This window comes from Pleurodeles waltl, chromosome 10, assembly GCF_031143425.1.
Source record: "Pleurodeles waltl isolate 20211129_DDA chromosome 10, aPleWal1.hap1.20221129, whole genome shotgun sequence".
NCBI lineage: Eukaryota > Metazoa > Chordata > Amphibia > Caudata > Salamandridae > Pleurodeles > Pleurodeles waltl.
This window is the reverse complement of record NC_090449.1, coordinates 342,387,272-342,400,094: the sequence shown is the minus strand read 5'-3', so window position 1 is coordinate 342,400,094 and position 12,823 is coordinate 342,387,272. Positions and strand designations below refer to the sequence as shown.

At 41.7% G+C, this 12,823-nt stretch overlaps 1 protein-coding gene across 1 annotated transcript in view; it reads right to left on the bottom strand.

Moving 5' to 3' along the window:
- The window catches only part of SPSB3 (splA/ryanodine receptor domain and SOCS box containing 3), a 117,173-nt gene that overhangs the window by 45,427 nt on the left and 58,923 nt on the right, over positions 1–12,823 (bottom strand). Inside the window, exon 6 of the mRNA XM_069210560.1 lies at positions 11,912–12,037. Within this exon, the coding sequence (XP_069066661.1) occupies positions 11,912–12,037 (126 nt within the window). The remainder of the gene's footprint in view (positions 1–11,911; positions 12,038–12,823) is intronic.

The window sequence follows — 12,823 nt, the reverse complement described above, 5'->3', positions numbered from 1 at the left end:
TCAGGCCTTCTTCCCATATGTAACTGACTAGTGGCATGGAGCGTACTGATTTTTGGAATGGCTCCTTAAGTTTGCTTGGATGGCATGGGAAGTGCAAAGCGTTTAGCAGCCCTTTGCATAAGATTATGGAATCCTCCGATGTACCCTGAAGGTGAGTCTACCTTTGAAGTTTAAGGAGAAGGTGGAGCTTGGATTATATAATCGTCCCACTCCGAATGGTTGTCGAGGAGCTCACCTTCCTCTTGTTCTCCTTCGATATGTCAGTCTCACATGGGAGGGTCATATCACGTGTGGCCACATTTGCCAAAAGGTAAAGTGGTTGGCCTCTGACGCGGGGTGGCTACCTGAGAAACTGGAGATGATGGTGGCTGAGGTTACACCTCTTCTGTGGCTGGAAAGCACCTACTATAGTCGGCTAACATTGCTTGTATGTCAGAAATTAAAGTGTTTAGCATATAAAAACCATCTTGATATGTTTGATCACTTGCATAGTATTGTGGGACAATAGCTTCACCATATTCATTGTCGCCCTCCTGGTACTTTACATTCAACTGTGAGGGACTGTGTGCTGTTCCAAATGGACCCGCATCATCCGATTCGCCGTCACCCTCCAAGAGATGGACTGGTATTAAAGGGGTTATTTTACTAGGAGAAGTATGCTCCTGTGTAATTGCTGTAGTTTCCTGTCTTTTGTGCATTTTTTCTCTCGTAGACGGCGTGAAAGGAGCACTCGTCGATGTTGCCTTTGTTGTTGCAGATTTTGAAGATATTTTAACCGTCAACGGTTTCGTGGTAAAAGCTACCGTCAATGGGGTCGTCATAGATGATGACGGTAATGAAGAAACCAGGGTTGCCATGGTGGACGATGAAGAGGTATAGGTCTTCTTCGCCAACGATGTCATTGACGTAGTAATCGTCGACGGTGGGTGACTTCGTAGACGCTGTCGCCAGGATTGTTAAAGAAACAGTTGTTGACGGTGGAACAGTTCTCGTTGTTGCAGTCGTCAGCGAGGTTGTCGTCGATGGTGGTGGGGTTTTGACACGTGGTCTGTCGACTGTAGGAGTAGAGTAAGGTCACTTAAACAATTCAGCTGACTAAGAAGGAGGCACAGAAGATGATTTATTTTAGCCCTTTCTGAACTGCTGAAATGTCCTCTTTCCCCTTTTGCAGTGAATTTGTGAGGAGATGAAAAATGGCTGTAGCCTTTGTAAGATCCTGAGGCGGTCTTTTTGTATGCCTTTTTTGGCTGCTCTGAGGAGGTCCTTGAGTGAGGAGATCACGCTCTTATGTGAACTCCTGGAAGATGCGGAGGAATCATCGCTCGCAGAATCAGAGACTTGATTATCTCTAGATTTAAGTTTTTGCAGCTCTATCAACAATCTGCCTTCTCTATCCTTCAGAGGAGAAGGTACTACATACCTTGCAGTCCTTGGCAGAGTGGTCTGGATAAACGCATTATATGCAATTCTGTGAGGTTCTTCAGAGTGTAACCTCTTTTTTCCACAGATCTTGCAGGATCTGAATAAACCCTTCATCTCCTTGTCAGACATGGTGGAGGCCTTACCATCAGACAGAATTAGTTGTGAAGAGTATAATCTTTTGGGTATTCCAAAATAAAGAAAAGCAGAGCAGAGCTCTGAGGAGACTTCCTAGCACAACATGCAGTAGAAAATCTGAGGAACTGGAACTTCTCTCAGGAAGGTTCTAAAAAGGGTGGTGTCGCCTGATTGGTGGGCTTTTAAGTTTGGTCCTTTTTTCTTAAAATGACTGATAGGTCTCTCAGTGGAGCACTCTATGTTAGTACTACTTAATTAAAGGTACCGGGGACTCCCATCTCTATGACGGGGAATGTTTCAAGAATGTGAATCTATGAAAGTTCCAATACTGGAGTAAACATGGTATCTAACTCAGTGGGTGGGGGAATGCAGACCATTTACCAGGCAGTCATAATGAGGGCCAAAAGACAGTATATTTTCCATTAAAATGAAGAGCTTATTTCTGGGGTACATTTGAGGTCAACAGCTTTGGAAACCGAAAATTAAGAATGAAACATTCAAAACCAACAGTGACTGTTCAGTGAAAGAAGATTTAGTGCATTATATACATCATATCAATGGAAAATTACATTACATCAAAAAACTAACAAAGGTTTGCCATCTGTTTTCACATCAAGTGAAGCATTATTTGCTTTCTTGTTTGGTAAAAAATGAGGGAGCCATTATTTACACTTGCCTGGCAGTCAAGTTCTGGTACTGGCTCATCTGGTTCAGACCCTGGAAAAGCAATGTTGTCCTTAATATAAGGAGCTAATTAATCATAGATTGATCTAGAGGCTATAGATGCATCTCTTGTTATGTGTCAGTTTCACTCAATAAAGACAATATGGTAGATCAACTATGCTTAAGCTACAGGGGGGTTGAAATGATGCAGAATCACAACTTTCAGCAATTCCTAAGAGTTTACGGACGTAGGTTTGGAAAATTGCATCAGTTCCAGGTGTACTCTTGACAAACCTGTGAAATCCAATTTCATAGGCTCATTTAAGCATACATTTGTTTATGCAAGAAACTGCTGCACAAGTGCAAACACACTGGTTTACACTTATATTCTTTTTTGCTGGTGGACAATAATTGTCACAGGGAGAAACACCTTTCTCTACACTACTACCTTTTTTAGGGCAGTCTCTACCCACCATGGAAAAAGTTTTACTTCTAAACATGTCAGAAGTAAGTTCAGACCTTTTGCAGGGTGGGGAAGTGGTTGGGGAAGAGTTGGTGAATATCCTGAAACAACTAAATGTGTTGGTGTGCAAAAACACTTGTGGAAATACACACATGTGCATTTCAGCCATGCAACAATCACTTTTCCCTACTTCAAACCCCTTCAAGTAGGGTAGCTGACATGAAAATCTGCAAGCAAGTAAATTTTAGGAGTGCAAAACATAACATTTTGACTAACAAAACTTTGCAGAGTTTACATAGTTGTAAAATATAGATGTCCAGTGATTAATATAGGAATTCGTATAAACTTCCAATTGTGGAAAACAGGGGAATGGTGTCATAGTAAGGAAAATTTGATCTACAGAAGTACACAAGGTGGTTACGTGGAGAATGTCAGATAGAAGAAGATCTCCTTCATCCTCAGTTGGAAACTGCAGATTGAATCAGAGTTTAGTTATAGTAACTGTGTGAAATTACATGAATGTAAAACTGCCATGGAGTGGCATTTCTAATTAACTCAAGTATGAATGATCAACAATACAATTAGAGATCTGATATATCCTGAACTCTGCTATAATCCTAATTATGGCATAATGAGTGCGCTCGGAGAGTCACCAGAAAACTAGTGTAAATAGGACCCATTGATAAACTGTGCTTATGAGCATGCAAAGGCTATGGATATTCAAATATTTGGCATGAATGGAGCCCTAATGTTTTCAGAGTCTGGCATAATGAAAAAGGTGTCATAATTGGAGCTGTGATAAGATCTTACCCTGACTTAGGAAGAGCCCTGGCATAATCAGAGAAGCTACTATCAGACCTCTGATAGCATGAGAATGCTGCTCTAATTTGTTACTACATTACATGGCACCAAATGGGACAAGTGCATTTTTTACTGGACAAGTATTGTATTGTATTGTAATCGTATTTATATAGCGCTTACTACCCCTGACGAGGCGTGGAAGCGTTTTTCGATGAGTAGCACGCTACTCCGGAACCCAACAAGAATTAGTGATGGATTAGTATCGTTAAATAATGAGTACAGTTTTAGTATTATTATCAGTTAATTTGAGACGCGGATATGAGAGTTTGTTAGTTAGATTGACTGGAGTAATGGAGGGGTGGAGGAGGAAAGAAATCCAGAAGTGTTAATTGGGAGTATATCCTTCATTTACTCAACCCAAAGGCTTGGGATGAGTAAAGGGGGGGCGGAGGGGGAAGAGTATGTGGATGGGTTAGGGAGAGCATAGTAGCAGGGTGAGATGAATGCAGGAGAATTTAGTAGGGTTGTGTGGGAGGTCACAGAGGTAGAGTGAGGTTTGGTGAGTTAGATGTGGAAGCGGAGGGAAGAGCTTAGGCAGAGATATTTAGGAGATGAAAGTGGTAGAAGGGATATGGGATGAGTCAGAGTGAGAATGGAGGATAGTTTGTTAGAGACATGACATGAGTGATGAGTAGATAAGTGTGATAAGATGAGAGCAGGAATTCATAGATATCTAGTATATTCACCCACCCAGGAGCCATGCAATGATCCACGAACATGCCAAGCACAGAAACAACATATACACACATATATATATATATATATATATACACACACACACACACACACACACGAATACACACACATATGCACATACAATACATAATTAGAATCATGGGTAAAAAATATTTAGTCAGACAGGTTTAAAGAGTGTGTGTATATTTTATTGTTATGACATAGTAGCAATACATATTTTCCAAAGAAACTATAAATAAATAGAAATATACATATAATCTGGCAAAAAAATATTTATCCACATAGGCATATGCAGTTCATAGTTGTTTGAAAAAGGTGGTTATGAAGGAAAGAGCCAACTCTTGAGTAGTTTTCTGAAGACAAGAAAGTTATCTGTGGCTCTTATAGTTGGGGGTAATGAATTCCATAGTTTGGCTGCTTGGACGGAGAAGGATGTACCACCTATAGTGTTTTTCTTGTATGGTGGTGTTCTAAGGCGGGGTGCCAATCTTGAGCGGAGGGTTCTTTGTTGGATGTATTTGGTAATTTTCTTTCTGATAAAAAGCGGTCTTGAGCCATGTATAGCTTTGTGGGTGATACAAAGCAGCTTGAAAGTGCATCTTCTGGCAACGGGTAACCAGTGTAGTGCTCTCAAGGCAGGGGAGATGTGGGCTTGCGGCTTTATATGTAGTCGTAGCCTGGCTGCGGAATTCTGGATACGTTGTTGTTTTTTCATAACAGATAGAGATGATCCATGGTAGAGGCTATTGGCATAATCCAGTTTGGATAGTACAAGTGAGATAGTAGCTTGCACCTTGTGTGGAAATCCGAGGTGGGGGAAGATGCGTCGTAAAGTCTTTAAGGTGATGAAGCTTGTGCGTGCTAATTTGTCTACTCGGGCATTCATAGTTAACTTGGAATCCATGGTGATTCCTAGGTTTTTAACTTCCTTGGATAATTGAGGAGGTGGTCTGAGATCATCAGGCCAGACGCACAGAGGGTCATAATGTTTCCAGTCACCACATATGAGTATTTCTGTTTTGGAGGTATTGAGTTTGAGATGGCTCCAGGTCATCCACTGATCAACGGCTCTGAGGCAACTGAAGATTTGTGAGTTTTCAATGTTTTGGGGCCTTCTAATTTAAGTAGTATTTGTGTGTCATCTGCATAGTTGTAGCATGTGAGATGGAAATCATTGATCAGTTCTGGTAAAGATATCATGTAGATGTTGAAAAGCAAAGGTGAGATGATTTACCCTTGGGGGACCCCTGCTTTTGTGAGGTAGGGTTCGGACGAGAAGGGGGGCGAGTGGATGATATTCGCTCTTTTTTGAAGATAGGAAGTAATCCAGTCGAGAGCAATCCCTTGTATGCCGGCTTCGTGGAGTCTTTGAGTTAGGATGTCATGGTGAACCGTGTCAAAGGCAGCTGAGAGGTCCAAGAGAAGTAGTGCAGCAACTCCATTTCGGTCGACTGTGTTTTTAAGATCGTCCCAGATTGCCATGAGTGCCGATTCAGTGCTTCTTCCTGGGCGGAATCCAGTTTGGAAGTCTGAAAGTATAGAATTGTCTTCAATGAATTGTGACATCTGGGCGAATGCTGCTCTTTCTATCAATTTGCCCAGGAAAGGTCCATTTGTGATTGGTCTGTAGTTGTTGGGGTCTTGCGGGTCTAGGTTTGTTTTCTTTAATAAAGGTCGTATGTATGCCTTTTTCAGGTCTGCAGGAAAAGTTCCTGAAGTTAAAGAGTTGTTGATAATTCTTCTTAAAGGTGTGGCAGCAGAAGTAGATAGCAGGATGTTCTATATAGCCTATTAGAGGTCGCCAGGAAGTAGTTATAGTTATGACCTAGTTTCCATAGGATTTTAAAAAGTTTTGCTAATAACTTGGACACCATTTCTAAAAGCGTGTCTAAAATGCCTATGGTAAATGGGCCCATCCACTCCATTTTTCCTCAGGCCTGCTTGACGAATCATCCCAAAACTTTCCAGACAGCAGCTGGAGTGGCAAACTAGTTTTGAAAATTTCATGAATATTCGTGAAACAGCAGCAAAGTTATTTGCAAAACAAAAAATGCTTATGTGAGCTGCGGTCAAGAAGTCTAGTGATTTAGTGACAGGAGGGACGGTAAAGAAGGTTCAGAAGAAATTGTTTTCACTCTTTTTTGAATTAATGAAGAGAGAGTTAGTGCATATAGCAGGCACAATAGAGGTCCACAAATTGGAGGCACAACCTGAGAAAGACTGAAAGTGAATTGGTTTTGAAGACTGGAACTTCAAGAAGCAAAGTTTCAGAAGGGCAGAGTTGAAGAGTGTCTCCTGAACTCTACAACTACATGGCCAGACAGAGTCACAGATGTCCATGCATAATTCAGTAAAATTGTGTGAATTTCTGAAAGTCGTGTGCACCAAGTTGAGACTTAAAAGAACGAGGCTTGTATTGGCTTTACACTGCCCATTTACACTACTTCTCCAGTATTTATTTTCAAATACAGGCATGCAACAATGCTGCCTTAGAGAAATTGTATTTAATGGTGTTCTTAAAAGGGAACCATAGTTCAGTAAAACTCTGTACACTGTCTTTTTAATAAGCTGCAAATAATTTTTGGGAAATGATTTTGAAAACCTCTGCTATTGCTCCCGGTGAATTTGACCCAAGTGCCAGGGAAATCGCAACTGGAATTTCTCCTCCTGCAAGAGGAAAGGAGAGCCAGGCGCAAGTAGTTTGACAAAACTCCAGAGGGGAAATACACTGTTGGAATTATTATTAGTGTGCAAACCCTAGACAGGGGGTAGCTTTGCACCTCTGCCTGATACCTACTCCTGCCCACAGACAGACTCAAACCCAGGGAGAGTGAGGGGAGGAGAGAAAGAGGTAATTATCAATATCTGTGTACATTGTGTGTTAAGGTACTTTCTTTTTAACAAGGATAAGCACTGGGTTCGACATTGTAATAATAGCATAGCTGGATGATTTTGAGATCTGAGCTTGTAGCACTCTAACACTATCTCCCTGAGAAGTCTGTGACTGCTCGCTATTGCTCCTCTGAGATTCAAGTGCTGAAGGAGTTGGCTTTGGCCTCATTGCTAGTAGGATGGACCCTGGTATAGCAGAGGCAAACAACACTAGTTTCCATGACTGATCCCCAATAGCCACTCCTTACCCAAAGCCCCCAGGACAGTGTCTGACAAGAGGATCGAGTTACATTGATAGCGTGGGCCCCCAGTTCTTCACAGGGAGAGAAATGCGACCAGCATTATTTATATACATATATATACACACACACACACACACACACATATATACATATATATATACACACACACACACACACACACATATATACATATATATATACACACACACATATATATATATATATATACACACACACACACACACACATATAGTTAGGCTCACATTTCAAATGTTCAAAACCATAGAAACCCCGCAGCTACAGTTATAGTTAGAGTTATTTCAAGCCACCACAACCCGTGCCCCAAGGTAACTAACTTGCGACCCGCCATGCACAGTTTTCTCTTCAATAATTTTACTGCAAATATTTCAGTGATATTATAGATACTATGAGTGATGTAATATATGGGGTAGTTAGAAGTGCATGAATTATATTTACCTTAGGGCATGAGCTATAGCCACCAGAAACAACCAACTATAACTGCTGAACTTCCACGGCTCCGTTATTCTGAAATATGAGCCCAACTACAACATTCATGTAACTTTTTTTTTTTTTTAAGAGAATTTCTATGTTTTTTTTTTTACCTTAAGTAATTTTAAATACTTTACGTTAATCCAGCTGCTAGACCCTGCAGCCTACCTTCTATGACCACAAAACCCCACACCACTCATGAAGTGCTTCTTTGTTTAGTGGAGATCTGATCATATTATTGTGCCTCAAGAACGTGTCTGGAAAATTGGAAGCAAACGTGCTCAGGGGGGATGAGTGTTTCCTTTCAGTAAGCTGTCCGTCATTCTGGGAAAATGGGGGAAAGACATTGCATACCACTAATGTACATGGGGAGAGCCAAAAGGGCAGGCTTCTAGGCCATTTTACATACTTGTTGTTTTTAAAAGGGAGAACTTGATCTCTGGTCGGGGCAACAGCAAGAAAGAGCCCACTCATCACAGTCACTACATGATATATTGCACTCGAAAAAGGCAAGAATGCAAACACCTCCATCAAGGTTTACAGATAACTTTTAATTTAGGAAATGTAAAGAAAACTCTTGCTTTGCCTTGGTCAAGCGCAGGAAGTTAGGATGATTAGTACTTTACAGAAGCAGTGCTTCAGCTTTGGCACCTGCTTTGTTTATATCTGTAAGTGCTTCTAGTTGAGGTTTAATTTCTGTGAAAATATCATCCTGCTAGAATGATTCCTGCCGTGGGTATTTATCTAAGAGAAATACGAAGGGGGTGAATCATTCTTTTTTCCCCAAAAAATGTTGGGGACAGTGGGAGGAGTCTCAAGGTTTCAGCAGTTCCTGCTGGCCCCCGCCTCCTGCTGGAGCTGGACTTGCTGCTGGAAATACAGCTCCCTGCATAAGCTAGCAATACTTTCACCTATTAGATGAAAGCTATGCTTCCAGCTAGCGGGAGCACTTTGAGGGCACCCGCTTGCTGGAAGCAAAATGTTTGATTTGCTTGGCAGGAGCCCTCCCTCCAAGTTTTACATATGTATTTGGCCATGGGGAGATGGTGGTACACAGGGGTCTGCACGGACCCCCTCCATCATCCTAAATGTCACCCTTTGAAGGTGGTAGCCCCCGGGAGGGGTCTGTGCCCCCCTCCATATATTTTTTATATGTAGCCCCAGGGAGGTGGTGGTCCCCGGCACAATAAAAAGCCCTTGGAGGGGGCCCTGTGCGCCCCCCCAATTCTTTATTAACTGTGCATGCCCCTGGGACCTTGCCCACCCAAGGGCTATATTAGAAACAAGCACAGGAGACTGCGCTTGGTTTATTTTTGGAATTCACTGCAAGATTTGTGGATATCCACAAATTTTGCTATGCATTTATTTAAAAAAAAAGAAAACACTTTTTTGCCCTGTGGGGCATGAGGTGGATCCCAGGCACCAAGGATAAGGGGTTACAGTAGTTGTATCCTGCCCCCTTTTCTTTTTTGCATTTATTTTTGGGACTCTGCTGAAGTCAAACAGATCTCTGCACAAGGTCAGGAGTATTTGCAAATTAGCTGCAACTCTAGGTATACAAATTTGGATTTCCTTTAATTTCTCACAAACTATTGAATGGATTTAAACCAAATAACAAAACACATGCTTTCTGGACAAAACCTTTCTGCCAAATTTGGTGTGAATTCAGTCCAGCGGTTTGGGCTGAAGGCGTGTTGAAAATCTGTATGGAAATTAACCTGGGAAACACTTTTTTTCACCCCCTTGGCGGATCCCCCCGAAACTTTCCAAGCACAACAAAACCGAACTTGACACTTTTGTGGAAACTTTCACAAAGATTTGTGGAACGGCACCAAAGATACAGCCAAGTCAAAAACTGTTTTTCCTATGAAAACTAGGTCCTAACTAAAAACGGAAGACCACCAGTAGGTTATTTATATACATATATGTGCAAAAAGAAGCAGGTAACCCTAGGTAGTTCCCTAGATTTAAGCGGAGGCACATGCTTAATATGGAACACTCTACACCACCAACACTCCAAATCTGCTCACCTCAAATACCTGTTTTCTAGCAGAGGTTCTAAGCGTAGGACCGGCACAGTGGCATCCACGCTGATCAAGAAAGTGAGACAGACAGAGACAGAGAGAGAGAGAGACAGAGAGAGAGAGAGACAGAGAGAGAGACAGAAAGACAGAGCGAGATTACAAACCACCCTAAAATTACCTTTGACACCCATACCCACCCTAAAATTACCCTTGCCACCTAAAAACACAAACCCACCTTAAACCCTAAAAAATCCCCTGCCACCCAAACACCCATACCCTCCCTACACCCTAAAAAAGTCCCTTGCCGCCCAAAATCCCATACCCACCCTAAACCACAAAAAATCCCTTCCCACCCAAAATCCCATACCCACCCTAAACCATTAAATTACCATTGCCACCCAAAATCCCATACCCACCCTAATCCCTAAAACAACCTTGCGACCCAACAACCCATACCCGCCTTAAAACCTACAATTACTCTTGCTACCCAAAAGCCCAAACCCACCCTAAGCCCTTAAAAATCACTTGCATCCAAAAAACCATACCAACCCTAAACCCTAAAAAAAAAAAACCTTGCCACCCAAAAACCCATACCTACCCTAAACCTAAAAAATCCCCTGCCGCCCAAAAGCCCATACCGACCATAAACCCTATAATTACCCTTGCCACCCAAAAACCCAAACCTACTCTAAAATTACCCTTGCCACCCAAAAACCCATACACACCGTAAAGCCCTAAAACATTCCTTGCTGCCCAGAAACCTATTCCCAAACCTAAACCCTAAAAAATCCCTTGACATCCAAACACCCATACTCAGCCAAAGCCAAAAAACACCCTTTTAATAATATAGATATACACACACCTAATACTTAACTGCAAAATACTTACATTTACCATCAAAACCCTTACCACGCGTATGCCTTTACCATGCATGCCTTCACAACGAAGTTAGTTGTAAAGCCATGCATGGTAAAGGCACAGTCGATGCACAATCCTGCATGGCAAAGGTAATGCGTCATAATGGTACCTGCGTTGTAACGACAGCCTTGTAATGGTACAGCGGGTTAACTGTTGAGTTGTAATGGCTAGTTCCCAGAAAAACTACATCAGCATTCTGTGCCCACACTGTGGTACATTTCTAAAGCACTTCATCCCTTGGACAAGTACAATATTTTAAAAATTCAACACCACCAGCTGATATGCAGGAGGTGACCAGGGTCATTAAGTTTTGTTGACGCAAAATCTAACCTCTCTTATAAAAATGTGACAATCTCCATCCAGTTAGAAAGTTCAGATATTCATCTGGTACGAGCCTGTTCTTTCAAACACAGGAATCTGTTTCTTAGCAACCTCCAGCACAAAAAAGCACAAGAACTCACAAGATGATCATTTCCCAGAAATGAAACCGTTTTTAAAACAAAATAAATTAGCTGCTTAGACTGGCTTGCTATTTACAATAGAATCATTTGAGTCAAAGTGTTAAACAGTATATGTGGCAGAGGAGGAAACATTTTTCAAAGAAATCCGAAATATAAACCACTTTCTTTTAGGAAAGAGAGACAATAAAAGAATGAAGAACACAATGCCAGAAAAGCAATGATCTTTGTCCTGCATGATAGGCAGGAAAAACAATATTTGGGTGGGCGTGGGTTGTATAGGTAAGGCTCACATATGCCGAGGGACACTCATGCAGGCAGTGTCAATCAGATATTTAAATTAATAGTGTTGTTTTTAATAAGGTATTTGGTTGTGCCTGCAGCGTATAAGCAATACATAATCAGATGAAAGGAGGTACAGCTGGACTACAAATTAAGCAAGTGTATCTATTAAAGATCCAACACTGGAGGGAAAGTGGTGATAGTAGTAATAAAACATTGGACACCATAACAGAAAAAGAAATAAGGATGCCAAACATTCAACAATAAGTGTTGAAATGGTTTAGTCTTGCAACTTCTCAACATCCACTTCCTGTACTTTACTCATGGGGAAAGATGGTCTCTTACCAATGTACTGTCTGTTCTTGAAGAAGGTCAGCATGCCATGCCATGTGTCCAGGTGAACCCCAATAATGGACCCCTGTCCGAAGCGTGTAGAGAAGTTGATTTTATCCCCCTTATGATGGAGCAGTCCTAATTAAAAAAAAAAAAGAAAAAGAGCAGGGAAATCATGTTCAGAGGTTCTGGGCTTGAAGATTTTTCAAATCAAATAGGAGAGCCCATCAGATGGCTAGATACCCAGGAAGAAGCATACTGCTGTTAATCTATCCTTCCTCCAACATCAATACTGCCAGGCAGCAGGTAAAAAACCCGTATTGTTCCATTGCTTAATTTACAGTCGTAGTCATTTTTCCACTGCTGAACATATTTGCTAGCACTAAGTGCAGGACTTTTTTTCACTGCTGTTTGTATGCTGTAGGTCTATAGCAGTAATCATGTCACTGAGGATTATATGAGGCAGCACTATATGTGGAGGAATACATTTCAGTACTGAACATACTTGTCAGTACTACTGAAGTAGCCTTCAGGGTGGCAATTTCTATTCTCGAAGTCTGGGACAGGGGAAATGGGGCAGTTAGGGACAGGTGGTCCAATGGATGGGGGCCCTCAAGCATCTGAAGCAAGGGCATGGGAAAGGTGTTGAGGGGTGGACTTCACTAGCCCTGGTCTCTGCTGGGTTTGGGGGGGCTTAGCCTCACTTTACTGGGAAGGTAGAATGATTGCAATTAACTGAACAGTCTTGTGGCTGTAGGGGTAAGTCCTTTAGCACCTCGTACCTTCTTCTGACATTTGAGTTTCATGCTTTTCAGTGCAGACTCCTCCCAGACTCTTACCAAGCCTTGATATTCTGATACCTTGACTTACCTTAGAAATGAACTATTACCATTAATATATTACACTTTTTGTGCATCATTATGT